The sequence below is a fragment of the Amblyraja radiata genome, chromosome 21 (genome assembly GCF_010909765.2).
Source record: "Amblyraja radiata isolate CabotCenter1 chromosome 21, sAmbRad1.1.pri, whole genome shotgun sequence".
In the NCBI taxonomy this organism is placed as follows: domain Eukaryota; kingdom Metazoa; phylum Chordata; class Chondrichthyes; order Rajiformes; family Rajidae; genus Amblyraja; species Amblyraja radiata.
The window spans coordinates 33,690,600-33,716,612 of NC_045976.1; the positions used below are offsets into that span (position 1 = coordinate 33,690,600).

At 43.6% G+C, this 26,013-nt stretch overlaps 1 protein-coding gene across 1 annotated transcript in view; it reads right to left on the reverse strand.

The window, feature by feature from the left end:
• snd1 (staphylococcal nuclease and tudor domain containing 1) overlaps positions 1-26,013 on the reverse strand; it is a 778,779-nt gene that overhangs the window by 122,609 nt on the left and 630,157 nt on the right. The window contains exon 18 of the mRNA XM_033040015.1: positions 5,897-6,041. Coding sequence (XP_032895906.1) covers positions 5,897-6,041 — 145 coding nt within the window. The remainder of the gene's footprint in view (positions 1-5,896; positions 6,042-26,013) is intronic.

Genomic DNA, 26,013 nt, shown 5'->3' on the forward strand with positions numbered 1-26,013 from the left:
GGGTTCCAGCACCTGCAGTTTCTTGTGCCTACTGGGGATGGTATAAGGTGGGTGAAAGGGAACAAGACACACAATCTGGTTTCTGCCAGCCCCCAACTCAGATAGTAACTCAAGCTTTGCCTTCACCTTTTGGAGAACAGCCCAGAGCAGAGTGCTGCTGGAGGCCAGGAGCCAGAGGGCAGTCCATTGAATGGATTTACTATTAATATGTCTGAAAATAAACTGGAGAGTCATTCCCAAAGTGACACTTCTGCCTCTCCTGATTAATGAATTAGAGCAGCATGCTTGCTACACAGAATCGTAAGAAACGAAACTAATAAGAATTAATGGAAGTTGTAACTGAAGTGGGACTATAGATTGGTCAAGGTTCAAAGCACAACCAGTGAACCAGATTGGAATTTCTGCAAATGTCAATTTTATTGTGCATTTAAAAAAATCTCTTGCAGCTCGCTGTTGTGGTCAGTCAGAATGCTGGATAAACAAATATACCTGCCCACTTTGCAGTCCCCAATATATTAATTTGAGTAAATGTCTTCATTACATGGCTGGTCAAGTTATTGAGCTGCATTGGATTCCCAGCAGAATTTCACAGAAAAATGTGTTGTAGTACCCTCAACAGAGACATTGTTTTATAGGGAAAGCATGTGCTGCTGTGACTCCCTTTCCAATTGCCTTTCCAATTGGCTTTCCAGATGGTCAGAACACAAATGAGTAATAATGTCTTTCAATCTCTGGGAAAAAAAGAATCAATGAAAACAAATCTGGTGGGTCACAGACCACCAGAGTTACTAGATGCAGTTGTTAAATCCTTTTATGGGCAGAGAAACTAAATATCACAGCAGTATGCTACTTTTATCCAATCATTTCAACAATGTTTGATGAAACAGAAGAGAATGGTTGAAAATAACCATTGAGTTCTTAAATTCAAAGTATTAGCACAATATTAAACTGAAAAGAACCAATTACTATTTCAATGTTTCATTTGGGATTTGTGAGAAAAAGCTAACTGTGTTGTATAACCAAACTGTAGAGGTTTATAGCACAGAATGAGGCCACTCAGCAAAATCATAACCCAACAGGCCAAATATGGCCATCAACTTCATGACTAGTTTTATCCTGCATTCAAATTCACTTGGACCATCTCCGACATCTCCCTACCGTTTCTGGATCTTACTATCCCCATCACAGGAAGCAGACTATTGACTGACATCTACTACAAACCTACTGACTTCCATAGCAATCTAGACTGCACTTCTTCCCACCCTGCTTCCTGTAAAGACTCTATCCCCCTACTCCCAATTCCTCCCTCTATGCCGCATCTGAGCCCAGGATGAGGTTTTCCATACTAGATCATCGGAGAAGTCCTCATTCTTTAGGAAATGGGGGTTCCCCTCTTCAATTATAGATGAGGCTCTCATGAGGGTCTCCACGATATCCCGCAGCTCTGCTCTTGCTCCCCTCCCCCCATTCGCAACAAGGACAGAGTCTCCCTTGTGCTCACCCTTCCACCCCATCAGCCGTCCCATACAGCAAATAATCCTCCAACACTTTTTTCACCTCCCTCTACTGGTCATATCTTCCCATCTCCACTCCTTTCTGCTTTCCGCAAAGGCCGTTCCCTCCACAACTCCCTGGTCAACTCGTCCCTTCCCACCCAAACCACCCCCTCCCCAGGTACTTTCCCCTGCAACCACAGGAGATGTAAAGGAAGTCCCTTTACCTCCCCCCTCGACTCCATCCAAGGACCCCAACAGTCTTTCCAGGTGAGGGAAAGGTTCACTTGCACCTCCTCCAACCTCATCTACTGTATCCGGTGTTCCAGGTGCCAACTTCTGTGCTTCGCTGAACACCTCCGCTCAGTCCGCCTTAACCTACCTGATCTCCCGGTTGCTCAGCACTTCAACTCCACCTCCCATTCCCAATCTGACCTTTCTGTCCTGGGCCTCCTCTGTTGTCAGAGTGAGACGCAGCGCAATTTGGAGAAACAGCACCTCATGTTTCGCTTGGGTAGCTTACACCCCAGCGGTATGAACATTGACTTCTCTAACTTCAGATAACCCTTGCTTTCCCTCTCTCTCCATCTCCTCCCCCTTCCCAGATCTCCCACCAATCTTACTGTCTCGGCTACATTTTATCTTTGTCCCGCCCCCTCCCAACATCTGTCTGGAAAAGGGTCTCTAACCGAAACGTCGCCCATATTCCACCACGCACCCATAGCCCCTCATCCTCCCTCTTTTCAAACTCTAAAAAAAATTCAAGCACTTGCTGCCAAGACTTTAAAAAAATCCAATTCCACTTTCCCTACCCACTGGCCCCTCCCCCTCCTGTTCAGCCTCAATCTGCCGGGACTAAGTGTTCTATGATTGCAACATTGTTGAGATCCCATTGTGACATCATAGCTGTAACTGCCAGCAACTGGCACTGAAGTGTTGAAGTGATTATTTCTCAGACTGGATTTTACAAACTTAAAAATGTGATAACGCAAACTATAACATCAATCTAAATGAAACCTGTTGAAAACACACGACAGGACAATTGTGAGTAAGACGGTGCAAACATTTTAGCGCTATCGTGTACCGTTTTGGCGTAATTTCAGGATCTCACTCACACGCACGCACACACACAGACATCCAAACAAGATGAGAGTTTTAGTAATATATAGACTATCATAGGTACGTAGACAATAGGTGCAGGAGTAGGCTATTCGGCCCTTTGAGTCAGCAGCGCCATTCAATGTGATCATGGCTGATCATCCACAATCAGTACCCCATTCCTGACTTCTACCCATATCCCTCGATTCTCTGGGTGAAAGTTTTTCCTCATCTCCGTTCTAAATGGCCTTCACCTTATTCTTAAACTGTGGCTCCTCGTTCTGGACTCCCCCAACATCGGGAACATGTTTCCTGCATCTAGCGTGTCCAATCCCTTAATAATTTTATATGTTTCTATAAGATTCCCTCTCATTCTTCTAAATTCCAGTGAATACAAGCCCAGTCGCTCCATTCTTTAATTATATTCACTGGGACCAATAATTATCTATCAATCAAGGTCACCAAAGAAGATAATCTGCCACATTGCTTATTGTGGCAAGTTGCTGTGAAGCTAATTGCATCAGACTTGTTAGGGTAGATTATAATTTATAGATGCTGTGTTCCTCCAGCAGTTTGCTTTTTTGCTCAAGATTCCATCAGTCATGATTGAATGGCGGAGTAGACTTGATGGGTCGAATGGCTTAATTCTACTCCTATCTCTTATGATCCGCAATCTCTTGTGCCTGCACAATTACTAATATGGATTGAAGAGCTCACACAGATTGCATTAGTTATCTGTCACAACACAATTTTCCCTACAGTGGGTTGGATGAATAATTAAGCTAAAGATTTTGAAAAATATCACGCACTTGAAAATTGAACATGGATCAGTAATAAGGAATCTAGTTTCCGGTTTCCCAGCCCTGTTCTAATATTAATATCATCACTCAAACTGCACCCATGTTATTCTGATTCTGACTTTGCTGGGCCTATGCAGTTTTATTAACACCAAAAATCTGACACCATCCAGAACAAAGCAAACCCTTGAGTAGCATCTCATCCACTGCCTTAAACAGTCAATTATTCCTCTACAAGAATACCATGGGGGTATATTGGGAACAGTGATCACGATTCCACAAGTTTTAGCATAGTTATGAATAAGGGTAAGTCTAAACCATGGGGCAATGTACTAAATTACGGTAAGGGCGGTTACAGTGTTATTAGGTTGGAATTTGGGTGAGGAATTTGGGAGCAGATTTTATTGGGTAAGTCCAGATCTGAAATGTGGGAGTCGTTTAAATGCCAGGTGATCAGAATTCAGGACTGCATGTTCCAGTAAGGAGGAAGGACAATGCTTGCCTTTATCATTTGAGGCATTGTAGAAGAGTCAGAAAGTAACATTGCACATTAGCCTCATACAGAATGGAAACAGGACCTTTGTACAACGCAATTTTTGTTTTATACAGACGGTGGTGAGTGCCTGGAATGCGCTGCCTGGCGTGGTGGGGGAGGCAGATATGATAGTGACATTTAGGAGGATTTTGGATAGTTACATCGATATCAGGTAATGAAAGCATATGGATCACGTGTAGGCAGAGGAGATTATTTTAACTTGGTATCATGTTCAGTGCGGACATGGTGGGCCAAAGTGCTTGTTCCTGTGCTGCACTGTACTGTGTTCTTAACTACCCATATAGATTGGTGGTCCATCAAACTAATTTCACTTGACAATCTCACATAATACCACTCGGCCAAGCAGTATTCATATCTATGTTCCATAATGTGCCATCTGCCTCTTGTCTGTCTTTGAAAGAATTATTTGCTGAACATCCTAACTTTGTATTAACTGCTGTCCTAATTTCATGCTAGCTGCTATTCAGAACACCTAGCAACTGGTAGCCTCTTTGCTGCGAACCAAATTGCCCCATGTGCATCCCCATTACTTTAATTACCTTCCTCAGAAAACAAACCATCTCCCACAACAATAAATGTCATGATAACATTAAACTTCACAGATAAAATACTGCCTGCTGCTTCCACTCTCACAGTTCACTTGCCAGAATCAGTTGCAGGTTGAATAACGCTGGCTCACAACCTCATCTTCCTTTTCGACGAGCACATTTTATTCCATTATCTTTCCCACCATAAACATTGTCCACTTGCACAAAAATTACATTACCTGAACTGACTTCAGAACGGGCTGTACTGTAAAATCTGAAAACTGCCCACTTAGAGTTGACTGATTGATCATACAGTTCAGTAAATTCTTAAATCCTTTATATATTTATAAAACACTATTACTTAAGATTAAAATTAAAATCCTAGCTGTAAAGGCTAATGAAATATTCCAGTAATGTGCAATATATGACACCAGTGTAAATCCATGACAGGTTGCTACAGTCATTGCTCAGCCACTATCACAGTTAAATCATACTGCTTTCAGTGCATTACTGGAAGTAATTTGGTAAATTCTGCTAAACACAAGGAATTGCAAATGCTGGTTTACAAAAATAGGACACAAAGTGCTAAAATAATTCAGTGGGCCAGGCTGCATCTCTGGAGGACATGGATAGGCAATGTTTCAGGTTGGGATCCTTCAGACTGTAGTTACAGGGGAGAGAGCTGTAAGAGAGGGGTTGGGGGGCGGACAAAGTCTGGCAAGCGTTAGTTGGATACAGGTAAGGGGAGGGGAAGGGGTTAGATCGGTTGATGGTTGGACAAGGGCTGGAGATGAAAAGACAAAAGGTGTGATATAAGGAGATAAGGAATGAAGAAATGTGAAATGTGGAGCCAGAGGAATGAATATTGGTGGAATATTGGTGAAAAGGGTAGGGGGTATTTGTAGGCCAGATTTCCAAAATGGGAGAATTCGATGTTCATACTATTGGGCTCTGCTTCTCCCGTTTGTGTGCAGGCTCATTATGGCGATGGAGGAGGCCCAGGGCAGAAAGGTCAGTATGGGAACGGGAAGGGAGTTACAATGATCAGCAACCAGGAGATCCAGCAGGCCTTGCTGGATCGAAAGCACGTGTCTGCTAATCTGACAATTGCAAATAAGAACTTTACTACAGAAATTAAATAGGAAGTTTAAACTTCGATACAAAAAGAGTTTAAACTAGAGAAGCACAATGCAGAAAAGTGGTGCAACATGTTGTTTTCCACTGGAAATTATGAATGTTATATAAGCAGCGCCACTATACCCCAAACATCTAACTTATTATAGATGTCCACCACCCTGAGTCAGCTTGAATATATGTAGCAATATTGAAGAAAACAAATATTAACACTTTACGTAACTGATGTCACCACTTTTACTCGGATATCATAGGTTTAGCTGAGCCAACGCCCCTGCTGTAGGTACTGACCTGTCTCCACATCCTGGACGTAGAAGTGAAGTTCATCTGTAATCTCCGTGACAAAAACAGGTTTGTAGTTTGTCGTGCGCTCCTTCTCCTCTGCAACCTGTAGCACTGCTTCTTCTGGTGGCTGTTCCTCATAATTTGACCAGACCTGCAATAACGTTAAAATAGTGAGCAGTGAGCCAGTACAACCCAAAAGAAAATTGCAATAATATAAACTGTCAAAGATAGGAAACATTATAAGTGCTCAGCAGGCTGTCCAGCATCTAAAGAGAAATGTTGATAGATTTGCTTAGTACAGAGATAAGATGAAATTTTCTTAATCGAAGGGTTGCGAATCTTAGCAATACTCTAGCTCAGAAGACTGCACAAGGCAGGTACGTTCAAGGTGGAATCAACAATGTTTGCACAATAAGGGCATCAAGGGATTTGGCTGTAAGCGAGAAGAATTGAGTAAGATCAGGCACAATCATACTGAATGGTGGGGCAGGTTTATGGGATTACTTTATTAGCCCCTGCATTTCGAGTATTTCTCTCACACAGCGCCCTTTCTTGGATGACCAATACTTTTGCTTTGCTATTTTTGTTTAAAGCTAAAGAAGATCTTTGGAGAGAAATAGCCCGTTGGAAATCTGAATGTCAACAGTGGCTTGACAAATGCACAGCTTTTTGAAGAAATAGCACTGTTAAAAATGTATCTTTATAAAGCTGTATAGCTCTATTACTGCTGCTCCTGGCACCAGAAACAGCATCACATTTCAGTAACAATGCCCTGCCAGAGGAGACTACAACATATATAGATAGATATGCAGTGAAATATTATTCCTGAATTTGCCAAGTTCATGAATGACTAAGCAATCACAGCTGTGCAGCAGCAGGTATCACTGTATTCTTAGTAGCAGCACTTTTATGATTATTCCATCTCCACCAATGCGAGAGAAGTTATCTTATATATGTAAAAATGAAAGTTTCCACATCATCATTCAACACTGGTTTAATGGATCAGAGTACAGCAACATTGATTATGTGATTTCATTATCCAAGTTTGTGCTTGGAAAGGAGTGGAAGGGCAATTCAAAAAAAATAAATGACTAAGCATTCTAAGCATCCAAGTTCCTATTGAACTATAATATTTACATGATTGGAGGTTTTGGGGCATTTGCCTGTAAAAGTCACTAGAAGCCCACGGACATAATCACAGGATCATAAACAGGTTAAAATGCCAGAGGCTATTCGGCCCATTGTTTCTCTGCCAGCTGTCTGCCAGATCTGGATCTGGGTACTGGGCACCATTTGCTAGCAAGTATTTGTAATATTGTACCTCAGTAGCAGTCAGAAGAGACATAGGGAAAGCAAAGTGAGATGCCAAGACAAACGCAAAGATAAAACACACTTTTTCATTAAAACTTCTGTAACAATTCTTAAGTCTGTGAATTTCTATCATGCAAGTCATGTCCACCATGGGGATAAAGCACTCACATTTACTGCATGGAAGAAGGTTAGACTGGGTAAATTGTATATATAATACCCACTAGCCTCTTCCATAAACTGATTTTGTGTTAATAATTTTTGAGTTTTATTTCCAGACTGCATGAAGCACAGGAGAATATCTGCTTTAAATTTTAGAAGTGACAGGTACATTGCTCCCCCTTACAACCAACAACTTCAGATCCACGTTAATATAATGTCCTTATTAATCAGGCCCTGAGGAAACATGAGAACCATCTTTCGTGTGATTCAGGTTCCTCACCTCAGGAGATATATAGCAAGAATTCCCACAGCTGTGTGCATGGGTAGAAGCTCCTTCATTAACATACATCCAATTCTATATAGTACATTCAACAAGTCTTCCCTGGAGAGACCTTCAAAAGACATGATCCCTGGATAGTTCAAGCCTATTTCCCATTTGTGTACATACAAATGTTTTCCCGGACCAGACTTTATGTGAACTATCATCTGATGCCATCAAACTTGCCCTGCGGAGCATGAAGTAAGGTCTCTTGGAGGTGATTCTGTGAATTTCTTCATCACACGTCAGTTATGTGGTTGTGCAAGACATGAAAGGAACTCCCTAGAGATATTAGCCATGAACTGCTCTTTCCTTTGTCACTTCTTTTTAAATCTATTAAGATTTCCTTAAAATGAAACTGCAGAGTATTCTTATAGGACAACATTTTCAGATATTGAGGAACATGACATATTTGTTTTTTTCCCCTCACACAGTCTTTCACTGAACAGGCCAGTTCACCTCATCGTTCTGATCAGTAAATATCTCCTCATGTCAGAGGATAAGTTAAGAATTGATGCTTGACAAGTATGTCAAGCTTGACAAAATCGACAGAATCGACAAGCTTGACAGAATTTATGCTTGACAAAATTGGCAAGTATGATGTGGTGGGAATTACAGAGACATGGCTGCAAGAGGGCCAGGGCTGGAAACTGAATATTCAAGGGTATACCTCCTATTGAAAAGACAGACAGGTGGGCAGAGGGGATGAGGTAGCTCTGTTGGTGAGGAATGAAATTCAGTCCCTTGCAAAGGGTGACATTGAAACAGGAGATGTGGAATCAGTATGGATAGAACTAAGAAACAATTCCTCCACTTTGATGACCTCGAAAAGATCATCCACACATTTATCTCCTCCCGCCTAGATTACTGCAACTCTCTTTACGCAGGCATCAGCCAATCTTCCCTGTCCCGCCTGCAACTGGTCCAAAACGCTGCAGCGAGACTCCTGATGGGCACCCGAAAAAGGGACCACATCACCCCGATCCTGGCCTCTCTCCACTGGCTCCCTGTGCGGTTCTGTATACATTTCAAGACCCTCCTCTATGAGTACACAAAGCCCTCAATGGGCTTGCCCCCTCCTACATTAAAAGTCTTCTCACCCACCACTTCCTCCGAGCCGCATCTTCGCCCCCTCCTCGTGGCCTACCATTTGGATTGGCGCGGTCATTCCTGCCGGGACCGGCCAGAACTTCAAGCTACAGCTTCAGCACTGAGGTACCATCGCGGAGTGGCCCGCCGAACCTCGCCGCCCCACTGGGGCCTACCCACGTCGCCGCCTCACTGGGCCCACCAAACATCGCCACCGCACCGGGCCCACCGAACCACGGCGCAGCACCGGGACCCGCCGAACCTCGTCACCTCACTGGGCCTGCCGAACATCGCCGCCGCACCGGGCCCATCGAACATCGCCGCCTCATCGGGCCCACCGAACATCGCCTCCCCACCGGGGTCCGCCGAACCTCGCCGACGTACCGGGCCCACGAACCTCGCCACCCCACCGACCATCCACCCACCGAGACCTCCCACGCTTTGCCCGCTGACCCGGACTCCACTCCCCACGAGGTCTTCCACCATCGATTCCACCGACCCTCGCCACTCCACTGCCCTCCAGCAGCCCGCAGCCGTCGCCTTACCTGCAGCCTGGACTCAGCACCGGGTCTGAAGCTTCCACGTTGCAGACTCCCACTCCCCTGGGTTTGACTGCGCTGGCTCCTAGTGCCAATCCCCCCAACCCTGGCTGTTCCACTGGGTCTTCCTCATCCCCCTCAAACCATGTGACCCCAGCTCTTCCCCACCCACACTACAGTCCTCATACCCTCCTCCCCCCTGACCACCCACCATACCCCCACCAGACATCGCCTCGGCCTCAGTCCACTCACCTGCCTTCCTCCGGCCCCAACCCCCATCCTTGCCGTGTGTTCACGATCCCCCCTGACCCCCCCCTCTCAGATACCGAACGGTCTGTCCTCAGCAGAGTTCTCACCTTTGTCCCCCTCCATCCCCACCTCAATGAGTTCTGCGCCCGCCGCGATTTGGAGATCTTCTTCCAGCGCCTCCGCCTCACAGCGTTCTTCCATGGGAAGGAGTCCTCGCCCCCCATTGATGATCCCTTTTCCCATCTCCAATGGATATGTTGAAATCAGCGAGGCCTGAGGCTGGGAGTTCCGCAAACCACAGCTCTGATGTTGAAGCAGCAGGCCCACACTCCAGAGCGATCCAGGTAAGGCATCGCCCGCTCCGCGGTGAAACCAACTGTTTAATGACAACATATAGTAGGATCTAAAAGTGTCACACTGTCACTGTCGTGTAGTCATGGTCATCTAGTCGCGGCGGTGGGGGATTGCGAGGGGGGGGGGGCCCTCACAAGTGAAATAGCCTTGGACCTCTCTTCATCTAAATCCGGCCCTGCCACACCTGCAGTATTGTGTGCAGTTTTGGTCCCCTAATTTGAGGATGGACATTCTTGCTATTGAGGGAGTGCAGCGTGGGTTTACAAGGTCAATTACCGGGATGGCGGGACTGTCATATGCTGAGTGGATGGAGCGGCTAGGCTTATATACTCTGGAATTTAGAAGGATGAGAGGATATCTTATTGAAACATATAAGATTATTAAGGGTTTGGACACGCTAGAGGCAGGAAACATATTCCTGATGTTGGGGGAGTCCAAAACCAGGGGCCACAGTTTAAGAATAAGGGGTAAACCATTTAGAACGGAGATGAGGAAACACTTTTTCACACAGAGGGTTGTGAGTCTGTGGAATTCTCTGCCTCAGAGGGTGGTGGAGGTCGGTTCTCTGGATACTTTCAAGAGAGAGCTAGATAGGGCTCTTGAAGATAGCTGAGTCAGGGATATGGGGAGAAGGCAGCAACGGGGTGCTGATTGGGGATGATCAGCCATGATCACATTGAATGGCGGCGCTGGCTCGAAGGGCCGAATGGCCTACTCCTGCACCTATTGTCTATTGACAAGGATTTTGTATACAAACATGTATCAACGTAATGGGTTGTTATGAGAAGATTGGTTTCTCGGGAGTGCAAGAGGAGTGAGGAGGAGGCTTGGATCGCTTCTATCTATTAACTACATTAACTTTTAATGACTGGAGTAAATCACTTGATGGTTTGTCTCTATCATTCTGTCATTTTTGCCTTGAATTCACTATGAATTTCCTTTATTTCCCCCAGATTTTCTCCTGGGTTAGATGATGGAATTTTATGGAGTTTTTCATTATATCTCTGTACACATACATTTACAAAGTACAATACAAAGGACATATATTATCACATACACCAATTGGTGTAGTGAAATTTGACTTGCCATGCAGCACACAAATAAAGATAAGACACAACATCAAAGAATTTAACAGTAAACATAAAAACATCCCACCACAATGGTTCCCACTGTGGGGGAAGGCAGCAAAAGTCCAGTCCCATCCCCAGTTCACCCATAGTCGGGACTATTGAGGCCTCTGCAGTCGCCGGTATGGCAGCCCGATGCTTCAGGCCCTCTCGCCGGATGATGGAGTTCTGGCATTGGGTGAACACTCTCAGCGGCTCGGAGTGTCTGGAGCGGCCGCTTCCTCCCCGAAGACCGTAGCTCCAGAAGTCCACGGGCTGCACTGGTCGGAGCTCCGACACTGCCGATCTCGTCGTGAGATCCCAGGCTCCGCGGTGTTTAAAGTTCAGTGCCGCCCGCGGCTGGAAGCTCCACAGACCGCAGCTCCGCGATGTTGGAGTCGGCGGTCACAGCACTCCGGAGCTTACCGCAGGGCGACCCTGGTAAGGCATCACCCTCTCCACGATGGTGCCTCAGCGCTGAGCTGCCGCCGAAGCTGAAGTCCTGGCCGGTTCCGGCAGGAAAACGCCGCTGCAGTCTGCCCGTAGGCCGCGAGGAAGGGGCGAAAACACGGCTCGGAGAAAAGTCGTATCTCCGACAAGGTAGGGACTGAGAAAAATAGTTTCCCCCTTTCCCCCCCCACCCCCCCACATAAAAAGACCTCGAACACAAACCTTTTTAACTAACTAAAAAAAAAATTAATAACAATAACACCAATATATTGGCATTCATTAAAAAGTTTTGAGAAGAGCCATTCATTCCTTCATTGGCTACACTAATTGTCCTATCATTTTTGCCTCCAATTTTCATGGATGGTATACCCATGAAGAAAAATCTTGCTGACCTCTACTTGAAGAGACTATCTTTTCTACATTTTGTGTCAGCAAATCACATTTGCCTTCCAGAATATTAAACCGTCCTTCAAAAGCTTATTATCACTGATTGCCTTTGATCAAAGTTTGACTTACAAAACTGTTGCCCTTTACCAAAGCCTGTCCATAGTTTTCTCTACCCCTATCCAAAATAATGCACAATACATAATATAGGATCATACAAATGTATTGTACAAAGGCAGTCCATTCACTCCATTGCATTTTAAACATTTAAAAATTAAACAAAATTGTACACATGATCAAACTAAGAAACAATTAATAGCATTCAATAAAGTAAAACAACTAATAACCGAACATAGTTTTTTTCTTCTGAAATTTGTAGCGAGGCATCCCCATTAGAATTAAAGGGGATTCATTCCTATTATGTATATTCTGGACCTGGCTGGTGTGGGATTGTGGAGAATGATTGACCTTTCTCAGAGGATCCCCTGTGTAGTTCAATGTTCCAATGGAGAAGCAGGGTCTTGGTTTAATCTCCCACCATGAAGATGACATGAAGATGACATGCATGAAGATGACATGCATACAATATAATACTTCCTCAGTATTTAATTCAAATATCAACCTGAAGAATTAGTTCATTGGTCTCTCACACAGAGACAAGTTTGCTAACTATGTCAAGTGCACACAATGTTTACACAAGTGCTCATTAACAATAGTCAATCGGTTATCCACATGTGGAGATAGCACAGTTCTGTCCTCCTATACCGCCCACAGTCCAAACTGACCAGCAGGGTTACTGGAAGTATGATTACTGTCAGCAGGTAACGACACCTGATTTTTGCCTTTCCCTCAACATGCAGACACTGTATAGTACTCATAATGCCTTATCTGAATTCACTATAGATTGAAAATAAAATAGGGGAGTTCCCCATCCTATTTGAGTTTGTGTGCATCTGGATTGTTTTATAAATTAACCTGTGGCCTTGCTCCCTGTGGCTTATCCAAGAACAGAAGCCATGAGCTGATAAGATGTGTGCAGAAGTATATAACTGATTGACACGAATTCTGAACTGACATCGTGATCTGGATTACAATTGATGGATGGGCCATAATTATAGTATGAAAACAAAAAAAAATCAATTTAATGCAAGACAAGCACAGAACATTGATGTTCCCCGAGGCAGAACACCGCCAAACAGTTCTGATGCTGATGGTGCAGCTGCTGAGGCAGACCTGATATTCATCAGCTCTAATCCACTGAAGCAAGTTATGGGGCTTGATGAGATCCAAGAGGCAAATAATGTAGAGAGTGTTACATAGCCCTCATTTTGAAGTCGCTAATAATGTAGATTGTTACATCGTCCTCTTTACTCAAGAAAAGCCAAAGATGTAAAAAGACCATTGAATACGTAGAATCTCATCTACGTTCTTAGCCTAACATTTAGTCACTTGTCAAATGCTTCTGATGGAAGATTTTCAATTACCTTTCCTTAACCCAACTAGATGAAGATAATTGTTGTCATCAGATTTAGTAATCATTTGTTTAAGTTCACACTTACTAGTTCTACTTTTAAGTTTTACTTGAAAGAGGCCAAAGGAAATTACAGATGTTGGAAATCTGAAAACAGAAATGCTAGAGAAAGCAAGAAGGTCAGCTCTAATTATCTTTGAGAGGGCTGGGGTGGGCAACCTGTAATGTTAGGTGGGGAGAGTGTGGAGGTGTTAGGTATGGAGTTCCAAATTTTTGACCCAGTGATGAATATGGAATGAATATCCAAGTTGTGGCATGCAACATTCAAGGCATAGTTGCCGTCACCCGTCTGCTGCACTTGTCCTTGCAGGAAGTGTAATGTGACCAAGATACTAAAGAGAAAGCTGGGTATCAACATTTAAATCTTCTATTTAAGCAACAAACATTCAACTCCTGGAATTTGCAAGGCAGAGTCGGAATTATTTTGTTATTGGTATTATGATTTATACACAGATATTACTCAAAACAAATCCTTTCACACTGTTAACAAATCCTTTCACACTGTTAGCAAAAATTCCATTTAAGCAATTCCCTTTCTTTGCTCAATGAATTATTTGTCAAACTGTGAATCCGTTACATACCCGTTTTTAAACTGAGACAAGTTAATGCTATAGTCTTAATGACATAGTAAATTACAAATTAATACATCTCTATATTACTAAAACTCTCATCTTGTTTGTTTGTCCATTTGCTTGCCCGTTTTGTATTTGCTCAAAAACGGTACACGATAGCGCTGCAATTTTTGGCCCACCTTACTCACCATGTTCCTGTGATGTAAATTAAACAAGTTTCGTTCAGATTGATGGTATATTTTACAAGTTATTGACGTTTAAAACTTAAAAAAAACAAAACAATTTTTAGACCACCTTACTTACAATTATCTTGTGGTGTGTTTTTAACAATTTTTGTTCAGATTGATATTATATTTTACAAGTTATTCACATTTTTAACTTTACAAATTCCGACTTTGAGAAAAATCTCTTCCATCAGCCTGGCAGTTAGCAACTATGACGTTACAATGGGATCTCATAACCTGCACGTGAGCAGGGTTCCAGCTCACAATGACATCACAATGGGATCAGCAGCTTCCACCTCAAGGGGAGATTTAAAAAAAAATCTGTTTTAATCAAATTCTTGTGGGAAGGTGGAATAGGAGAGGGGACAGGCCTCAGACCACAGCCTCAAAAAGTAACTGACTCACTTTCAGTTACTTTAAAATCCGCATGCACGCATAACTGAAAGTCTCCCCGGCGAAATGGGCGCGGCGCGGAGGCTGTAGTGAGGTCTGGGGGCGGCGGCGTTCCAGCCCTGCGGAGAGGGCGAGGATCGGGCCCCGGCCTCTCCCTTCTCCTCCCCAACGTGCGGGATTTGAATTGACTGCGGCGCTGAGGCTGGAGCAAGGTCTGGGGCGGCAGAGTTCCGGCCCCGTGGGGAGGGAGAGAAGCGGGCCTCGGCCTCTCTCTCCCACTCCCCACTCTACGACAGTGTATTGGAGACAGCACCAGTCCTCCTGCTGTTTATTGCCATCATGTCTGTGCCTTCATTTCAATTCTGCAGCTGCGGGGATAATCTCAATGGCAAGGATCTCTCTGGGAGTGTAAGGCTGGGGAAGGTGATTGAATCGTTGACTCCTGCAGCCTGCCCTGCTTTGTCAAGCTTCCACAGTAACCTGTCCCTGCAGCACCGCCGATCCACATCAGAACCCACCGCAGGGTGTTGTGGGAACCCACACGCACAGGGAGCCTGTGGCACAGGGCCTGTACACAGCCTGATCTACTGGGAAGAGAGAGGGAGAGGGAGAGGGAGAGAGGGGGAGGGAGAGAGGGGGAGGGAGAGAGGGGGAGGGAGGGGGAGGGAGGGAAAGAGAGAGGGGGAGAGGGAGAGGGAGGGGGGAGGGAGAGGGGAGAGAGAGAGGGAGAGAGAGAGGGAGAGAGAGAGGGAGAGAGAGAGGGAGAGGGAGTGAGAGAGTGAGAGAGAGAGGGAGAGAGAGAGGGAGAGGGAGAGGGAGAGGGAGAGGGAGAGGGAGAGGGAGAGGGAGAGGGAGAGGGAGAGGGAGAGAGAGAGAGAGAGTGTCCTGGGGGATGAGGGAGAATGGAGGAGGATAGAGGCAGGATGGTGAGGTTATGGAGGAGGGGAGGGAGGAGGGGAGGGAGGGGGTGAGGGGATGAAGCAGAAGAGGATTGGTGGAAGGTGGGGGAAGGGAGGATAATGGAGGAGGGGAATAGGGGACTGAAGAGGGAGAGTGAGATGCGTTCACATTGATCTTATATTTTACAAGTTATTTCCATTTTAAACTTTAAAAACGTCAGCTGCTCCTGCGCAGTTGGGGACTATGGGTAAGTGGTGGAATATTGTGTTGGGGGAACGGGACCCAACGGGTCCCACGGTCTAGTATTCATTAAAAACCGTTGTCCTTTTGAGGATTAAAACATATGTCGTTTTTGTCGTCCAATATCAAATTTAGAAGGTGGGAATAGATAGATAAATTAAAAAAAGACCTTCAAAGCCATTTTATAGTTTCATCAATGGTTCTTGTTTAGAAATGTTCAATTGTTCCAAATCTCATCCGAGAAAAACACACAATGAGATAACCAAGGAAATGTCATATTATCTTAACCAGTAGAAACAAAGATCCTTCATAGACATGTGTAGGAAGGAAGTGCAGAAGCTGGTTTTCACCGAAGATAGACCCAAAATATTGGAGTAACTCAGAGGGACAGACAGCATCTCTGAATCCTCCTCTGGATCTAGGAAGAAATAAGACCATGTTGCTACCAAATGCAATGTGGCTTGATCTGAGGAGAAGCTGGAAAAGAGCAGGGATCACACACTATGATCAAGTGCCTGTCAGCCGGGCAGAGATCCAGGTATGGAACTTGGAATAATGTTGGAGCAGTCTGACTGCCAAGACTATTGCACCGTGAATTATCCAATTGCCAGGCAGGAAGGTTCAAGTCAATTATTCCTCCCACCTTGGATCAAGAGTTAGCTTTATGGAAGGAAACAGGATGCTGGTGGAAGGTTGTTTTTCGGACTGGAGGCCTATGACTAGTGGTGTGCCTCAGGGATCGGTGCTGGGCCCATTGCTGTTTGTGGTTTCCATCAATGATTTAGATGATATACAAGGCATAATTAGTAAGTACTGCGCATGTTGTTCCATTGTTTAAAAAGGGGTCTAAGAGTAAACCTAGCAATTATAGACCTGTTAGTTTGACGTCAGTGGTGGGCAAATTAATGGAAAGGATACTTAGAGATAATATATATAAGCATCTGGATAAACAGGGTCTGATTAGGAACAGTCAACATGGATTTGTGCCTGGAAGGTCATGTTTGACTAATCTTCTTGAATTTTTTGAAGAGGTTACTCGGGAAATTGATGAGGGTAAAGCAGTGGATGTTGTATATATGGACTTCAGTAAGGCCTTTGATAAGGTTCCTCATGGAAGGTTGGTTAAGAAGGTTCAATGGTTGGGTATTAATGGTGGAGTAGCAAGATGGATTCAACAGTGGCTGAATGGGAGATGCCAGAGAGTAATGGTGGATGGTTGTTTGTCAGGTTGGAGGCCAGTGACTAGTGGGGTGCCACCAGGATCTGTGTTGGGTCCACTGTTGTTTGTCATGTACATCAATGATCTGGATGATGGTGTGGTAAATTGGATTAGTAAGTATGCAGATGATACTAAGATAGGTGGGGTTGTGGATAAGGAAGTAGATTTTCAAAGTCTACAGAGAGATTTATGCCAGTTGGAAGAGTGGACTGAAAGATGGCAAATGGAGTTTAATGCTGATAAGTGTGAGGTGCTACATCTTGGCAGGACAAATCAAAATAGGACGTACATGGTAAATGGTAGGGAATTGAAGAATGCAGGTGAACAGAGGGATCTGGGAATAACTGTGCACAGTTCCCTGAAAGTGGAATCTCATGTAGATAGGATGGTAAAGAAAGCTTTTGGTGTGCTGGCCTTTATAAATCAGAGCATTGAGTATAGAAGTTGGGATGTAATGTTAAAATTGTACAAGGCATTGGTGAGGCCAATTCTGGAGTATGGGGTACAATTTTGGTCGCCTAATTATAGGAAGGATGTCAACAAAATAGAGAGAGTACAGAGGAGATTTACTAGAATGTTGCCTGGGTTTCAGCAACTAAGTTACAGAGAAAGGTTGAACAAGTCAGGGCTTTATTCTTTGGAGCGCAGAAGGTTAAGGGGGGGACTTGATAGAGGTCTTTAAAATGATGAGAGGGATAGACAGAGTTGACGTGGATAAACTTTTCCCACTGAGAGTAGGGAAGATTCAAACAAGGGGACATGACTTGAGAATTAAGGTACAGAAGTTTAGGGGTAACATGAGGGGGAACTTCTTTACTCAGAGAGTGGTGGCTGTGTGGAATGAGCTTCCAGTGAAGGTGGTGGAGGCAGGTTCGTTTTTATCATTTAAAAATAAATTGGATAGTTATATGGACGGGAAAGGAATGGAGGGTTATGGTCTGAGCGCAGGTATATGGGACTAGGGGAGAATACGTGTTCGGCACAGACTAGAAGGGTCGAGATGGCCTGTTTCCGTGCTGTAATTGTTATATGGTTATATGGTTTGCAGATGACACCAAAATAGGTAGTATTGTAGACAGTGAAGATGGTTATCAAAAATTACAGCACAATCTTGATCAGCTGGGCAAGTGGGATGAGGAATGGCTAATGGAGTTTAATGCAGATAAGTGTGAGGTGTTGCATTTTGGAAAGTCAAACCAGGGCCGGACATGCACATTGAATGGCAGGGCCTTGGAGTGTGTTGTAGAACACAAGGATTCAGGAGGTATCTGAAAGTGGCAGCACAGGGAGATGGGTGGTAAAGGAGGCTTTTGGTACATTGGTCTTTATCAGTTAGGGTATTGAGTATAGAAGTTTGAACATTATGTAATAGTTGTACAAGACATTGGCGAGGCCACATTTGGAGTATTGTGGTCAATTTTGGTCACCCTACTATAGGAAGGATGTCATTAATCTGGAAAGAATGCAGAGATTTATGAGGATGTTGTCAGGATTCGAATGCTGAGCTATCGGAAGAGTTTGGGCAAGCCAGGACTTTAGTCCTTGAAGGCCGATTAGTGATCTTATATGGGTGTATAAAATCACAAGTGGAATTGATAGAGTGAATGCACAGGGTATTTTACACAGGAGGGGGGAATCAGAACCAAAGAACATTGGTTTAAGTTGGGGTGGGGGGAGAAATTAATAGGAAACTGGTAGCTTTTTCACTCGTATAGAATGTGCTGCCAGAGGAAATGTGTAGGAAGGAACTGCAGATGCTAGTTTACACCAAAGATAGACACAAAAAATGCTGGAGTAACTCAGCAGGGACAGTTAAAATACCAAAGAGGTCAATTGCACCCAATAGTTCCAATTTCTGTTCTAAAAGCAAGATATCTGTTGTGCGCAAATAATTATATCAATGTCAACCTTAGTGACACTATCTCATCCCACAGAACACTGAATTGCTCCATGGACACTCGAGTATTGAGTGCACCTCTTGCACAATAGGTTTTTGGGAACTGCATTTAAAATACAGCTTTCTGGGAAAAATTGTCTTCCTGGAGGAAATCCTGCAGCTTTGAAATTTAGCGTGCAAGCCCAACGTTCACAAACGCTTTCTTTACCCATTCTTAATTTGCTTTAATGAAATAAATTACCACCTCTGTTAAACAGAAAACAAAATGGACTTGTCCCATGCAATTTATATCAAAAATCTACAAGGATATATCACAATAAATGAACAGTAATTAAAAATTCCAAAGTCAAATAGTAGAAAATGTTCAATAAAAACAAAAGATGTGAGAAACACTTGGCAGTTCCGGCAGCATCCGGAGGGAGAAAAAGAGTAAACCTTCAATAACCTTTCTTCAGAAGCAGAAAACGTTACAACAGCAGGTTTTAAGTTGGAGAGACGGGAGAGGGAACGAGAGAACAAAGGTCTGTACGAGGATGGAAACAAAGAAAGTGAAAAGCACAGAGAGTGCTGGCATCGAAAATGCTGAAGGCTTATTCATTGCAGCTGGTCTGTCTGGAGGTGGTGTCTATAGAGGAAGCTTAACAAGGCAGAGGAAAACATTAACTGTGAGATACAGAATACAACAGTTGCTTATTTTGCTTATATAGTGAGAATGTAATGCAGTAAATAGTGATCAAATTATATTCCAATTTGATTCTATATTCTGCTTTCCATTCAAAGGAGGGAGGCTGTCCCTGCCTGAATGTCTGCCACAAAATGCTGGAGTAACTCATTGGGACAGGCAGCATCTGTGGAGAGAAGGAATGGGTGATGCTTCGGGTCGAGACCCTTCTTCAGTCTCAACCCGAAACGCTACCTATTCCTTCTCTCCAGAGATGCTGCCTGTCTCGCTAAGTTACTCCAGCATTTTGTGTCTACCTTCGATTTAAACCAGCATCTGCAATTCTTTCCTACACTCAATGTTTGCCATGCTATCTATGCGGATAAGAACAACAGTTCTTTGAATTCAGTGAACAAACACTCTCCGGTACTCCCACGCAAGAGCACAGGAGCAAATTGGAATACAATTCAATACATCAATTACAATACTGCACTCTCAGTACAAGAACAGAAAACACTGCTTGGTTCAAGGCCAACATTGCTGTAATGGAACCTGTCATTTAAGCCAAGCGATCCACCCTCATTAACTACAACAAAGATCTGAGCGAGACAACTCTGAGTGCATTAAGAGTTGCGTGGGGTACCTTATTAACGTAGGAATTAGTAGTAAAAGTTGGCTACTTGGTGCTTCGAGCCTGTTCCACCATTCAAGATCATGTTGATATACTTGCATTTTCCTGCACTACCCCCTTGAGTTATAGAATGATAGAGGCCCTTCGGCCCACCTTGTCCATGCGGAACTAGTAGGCAATTTGGAGGAGTCCCATTTGCCTGCATTTGACCCATATCCCATGTAAAACCTTCCTATACGTTTCTATGTCCAAATGGATTTTGAAAGTTGTAATTATATTTAAACTGTCGATCTCTGTTTTGAAAGCAGAGATTGGTAGATTTCCAGATATTAAAGACTCATGGCTGAGACCATGACCACGGCACGTTGAGGTAGAAAATGTCAAAGATTCACCAACATCTGAGAGAAGAGGTTTCTCCTTATTTCAGTCTGCATAATGTATCAGTTATTCTGAGATAGTGCACTCTGTTCCAAGATCCCTCAGCCTGGGGAAACATCTTCCTTTCATTTACCCTCTTGGATTCATTGAAGTTTCAATGAGATCATTTCTTTATTCTTCTGAACTTTAAGCCTAGTCTAGACAATCTCTCTCATACATGAAACATCACACCCGACTAACACCTTTTCTTCAGAGATGCTCCCAGACCTGCTGAGTTACTCCTGCATTTTGTATCAGTCTTCACATCCCACGAGCAGCCTGGTGAGTCTTTGATGCTTTTACTTCTGCAACAAACTTAACCTTTTATTAAAAAAAGAGACCAAAACGGCACGCTATTTTCCAGGTGCAAAGAGTGATAATGTCTGGGATCTGTGTCGACAACCACGGGCTACAACTCTGTCAGGGTTTTCAGTGGTCTTTTGATATAGCGACTGAAAGGTGTATGCATGGCAGGTTCATTCAGGAAGGAAAACAGAAGCAGAGAGGACATCACTGATGGCTGAAAGCAGATGGAACACCATTTCAAGGTGCATTTCAGGAAAAATATCATCATCAAGGAAGCTTGTGTCCACACAGAGAGAATGCCTCTCTTGAAAGAGCGTGAAACCAAACCTGCAGTGGTTTAATAAAGGGATCAATACATTGCTATCTGGTAGGATCCAAGCAATGATGATGCCGATCCATGAGTCGATCAGGGGCTGCTGTAGAATCGATCACAGAACTTTGCACCAGGGTGCAAAGATATACCTTGTACAAGAGCAATGTGACCCGAGTGATTGCAACAGTTCCCAAGAGGGTTTCCCGCTGAGCATTGTGGGAAAGTATTTGTATGCATTACCCTGCTAGATCTTGATTGAAAGCATTTACCTCAAATCTGAGGTTTTAGAACCAGGAGATCCATGACTGATATAATCTTCACAGTTCAGCAGTCACAAGAGAAATGCCGTTATATATTGCCTCTATCGATCTCATCCTAGTATTCAATTGTGTAAGTAGGGGTTCCTCAATTAAGCTGCTGAAGCCTGTGAAACTGCTCAGTGTGATCTATTCCTTGCACGTTAACATGAGGGATAAGGTTAATTATGATGAAACAACATTGCAAACCGTAGAGATCTGCAGTAGTGCCAAACAGAGTTATGTTCTCGTAACGATACACCTTGGCATACTCTTCCCGGTGATGCAATCATGTCTTCAGCTCATCCACAGAGGATACGTATTTACATACAACTGGTCAGATGCTGCTCAGCCTTGCCTACCCAAGGAGCGACAAAAATTCACTGGATTGTCGTTAGGTAGCTAATTAATCTATGCTGACAGAGTTGCCATGGGGGCTATGCTCAGGAACAGTTCCTTTAATGTCTGGAAAGAATTCAAGTTGGTATTCAAGATCAGAAAGCCGTATGTCATGGCCCAGAACCCCGCCATCAGTTAACATGGATACCTTTTCTTGAGCCTGGTGACAGTGACATACAAACGATTCCTTCACCATATTGAAATTAATATACAAATTGCAAAAGCTGTAATTGTTAGGTGAAGGTGAGCAAGAAGGCCAGATAGGGAACACCAAACCTCAAGTTTACCATGCCTATGGCCTTAGTAATTTCTTAATGGCCAGGTCAGGGCAATGTATACATTGGAGGAATGACTGAACAGTCTTCGCCTTTCCTGTCTTAGAGACACCCTAAGCAGGTTGAGGCTGTCAATTTACAGGTTCTGGACTGTACAAAGACTGCCAGCATGCACTCCTAAGCCAGCAATGTTTGCAACAGATTTGGATGATGACGATTCACAAAGGCAGTCTATATCGTTAACTGGCCACCGGGCCCTGGCCGCTTGTATGTCCACATCTCCACTACAAGGATAACTGTAAATGAGAGATGAAGGTGGTGGGCATCAATGTACACATGGAAGCTTACTGCCAACAGCACCAGACAATGACAGTTCAGAATGGCAGTGGAAGAGGCCAGGTGAAATGGAAACTCGGTTGGCTTGGAAGAGGGTGCAGAGGAAACAGAGGCCAGCCTGCTAGAGTGGAGCTCCTGTGCCACATCAGACAACCTTCAATGTACAATTGACTCTCAAGATGCAAATCACTGCCTTACAGAACAGACAGCTTTCCCAGGTCCGTATAACCTCCTTCTCTCAGCCTTTGCTCAGTTTGCAAAACACTGTTCTTTATGACTCTGGCCTTGGTCCAGACCTCTTCCTGTTTAACACAGCTCCACATAGAATTTATGGCATTTCTCAGCGCAAATGCAGGTATGTTTCAAGTATCCCAAGTGAGCATAGAAGGCCTGAACTTCGAGGCTGAAGTCCACCGATTTCTTGACTGGATTCTTGTAGTATCCCCATCCTAAAAATATATTTCATTTGGAATAGTTCAGAAACATTTTTATATGCTGGAGTAACGAGAACTTTGACAGACTGTAAAGCCAGGGGCAGGATTTTGTTGTACCAAAGTTTCCAAAAAAAGTTCTGAGGTCAGGGCTAATTCTGGCTCCCGACAGACTGATCAGCCTATGCCTCATGCTGATAAGTTCAGGGTAATGCAGCAAGTGTAGGTCTCATCTGGTCCTCATAAACCAGTTTGACATCTCCATACAAAGACTGAGGGTCTCCTGTATTGTCAAGAAAATCTTTCTTTGGCAGAAACAATGAACTGAAGCCCGGTGAGGTAGATGTTCAAGAAATCAACCACACCGACATTGCTCCGTTCAGTACTAAGGCAGGAAAAGACAGTGATTTATTCGTGTTTGTGGGATCATCCATCAGACAAGTGGCTATAATTAAAAGCTATTCATTGCATATTAAAAGTATGATTAGAGTGCAATGCAAATACAATAGGTCTTTCTGCTGAGATATATGTACATTTTGTAAAAATGAAATTACAACAAATTGCTTTAAAATTAGTTTAACATTATGGGAAGCAATCATCGGTGTATCATGAAAAGACACAAGGCAGCAGGTCAGGTAGCATTTCTGGCAAACAAGGATTGATGACGTTTCAGGTTGGGGCCCTCTTCAAATTAATTGTGGTGACGGAGGTGCAGGACAAAGCCTGGCGAGTAATCGGTGGATACAGATTGGGGATGGGGTTTGATAGGCAGGTGGTCAGGCAAAGGGAGAGGGAATGCATTGGAGTGTGTTGGAGTTTGTAGATTAGTTACCTAAAATTGGAGAATTCAATGTTCATACAGTTAGGTTATAAGCTACTCAAATGAAATATGAGGTGTTGTTCCTCCAGTTTGCATGTGGCCTCACTCTGGTGATGGAGGCGGCCAAGGACAAGAAGGTCAGTATGGGAACTGGAAGGGAAATGGAAATGGCTGGCAACCGGGAAGTTCGGAAGCCCTTAGCAGAGTGAGTGCAAGTATTTGGCAAAACGGTCGCCAGTTCTATGCTTGGTCTTGCCAATGTACAGCAGGCCACATCGGGACACCTGTTGAGGTAGATGAGGTTAGAGGAGATGCATGTGGACCATTGTCTCACCTGGAAGGACTGCTGGGTTCCCTGGATGGATGTGAAGGAAGAGATACATGGACAGGTGTTATATCTCCTGTGGTTGCAGCGATAACTACCTGTGGAGGGGGTAGTTTGGGTGGGAAGGGATGAATGAACCTTCTCATACTTCACAATTTACGATCCTTATCTCACACTTTGATTTTTCATCTCTGGCCTTTGTCCAACTATCTGCCTATTAACCTTCCGCCCACTCAACTGTGTCCACCTATCACTCGCCAAGTTTTTATACATTTTGGTTTCACCATGTAGAAATTACAGCAGTCCCTGAAATGGGGGGACTATGTATAAATACAGCTGTCATTTCTACATGGTGAAACCAAAATGTATAAAAATTGCTTTTTAATAAAATCTGACAATGTGCACTTTAACCACGGGTGATTTTTTCGATTACAAATCTCACATTGTGGAGTACAGAGGCAAATAAATAAATGATGGGTCTTTGTCCCAAACATTATGGAGGGCACTGTATACATTCTTCGTAATAACTAGACTCAGAAATGAATTATCATCACATTGTAAACAACTTTCACCACATTCTCCTGATCCACTTGAAGTATCACTGATCCTCAATGTGTTTAAGTTTAGATTAATATTACATTAGCTCCTCGTGTTATCTCATAACAATACATCTGTATCCTGCCAAGCATTTTAACACTTGGATAGAAAAACAACTTTTTTAATTTCCAAGTAATCACTTGTCGCTGCAATCAACCTCTTCCTTTCTTTACCACCATCTTAAAACATCCTATACTCCCCACTTTGTATTTATTCCACAATGCTCATATAATCCTCTTTAAAGAATTTGACCATCCTGAGACACAACTTCATGGATATTGATAATGTCTCTGTACCTCAATGTCATGGATGCTTCCATTTGTCCTGGACCTCTGCTGTACAGATATAACTAATTCTCCTGGGTACATGCTGGAGAAACTCAGCGGGTGCAGCAGCATCTATGGAGCGAAGGAAATAGGCAACGTTTCGGGCCGAAACCCTTCTTCAGACTGGTTCTCCTGTTCTTCAGCCCATCAGATGCAAATTATTCTCCTGCAACTTAGATTCTGAATATTCTCCTGTTAAACACCGTGGACCTTGTAATTCATCTGCATAGATTCTAATCATTCTCCTGCACCTTGGTTCCATTGTTCTGCCCATTTGTCCACACCTTGCTCAAAAGTCCCTTTTTTTTTAACATAAGCAGTGCACATAGGGTAAAATGTTCCCATAGTTTCCACTGGACAACATTTGGCATGGAAGTCTACATTTTCAGCCTTAAACCTAATTTGTGACACCACTTTTTTAGATGAGCTCATGAACTCAGTGCAGACCAATGAGTAAACTGGAGCCCTTGTATGTATGACATTTTATTTTTTGGAGAAGCTTTGTGCTTTGTTTCTGCAATCCTATGATACATTTAGCAATTTAAGAGAAAAAGTAAAGACTACAATTAAGACTTTGTTTACTTTGCCTGGATTTATTCTACTGCGTTATTCTCCTGTCTTCTGGTCGCTCTCCAAGTTCTGTTTACCTATAATTATAGCTTTCACCCATCAAACTTAGAATCTGGCAAAACAAACCCCCCTACATTAATAGTTGATCTTCCCGATTGTGTCGCATGCAGGCATTTCTTAAACAGAGATCGAGTTTAACCCTGAATAATTCCAGTTATTTATAAAGCCACCGGGATTTGATTTGCACCAACTTGCTAGCTGCTAATCTAGTTCTATTCATTAACTCTTTTTCATTTCCAGTGAACAGTAATAGACCTAATTTGCAGAGTACCTCCTTTAACTTGCTTGCAATTTACACACATCTGTCTCAGTCATCCCTGAGTCATTTATTTTCGCATTGCTTCGTGTCACTTCTTCCTTTTACTCTGTATCAGCTCAGCCACCATTTCAAAATCCACAATCTTATGCATGATGATTAATCACA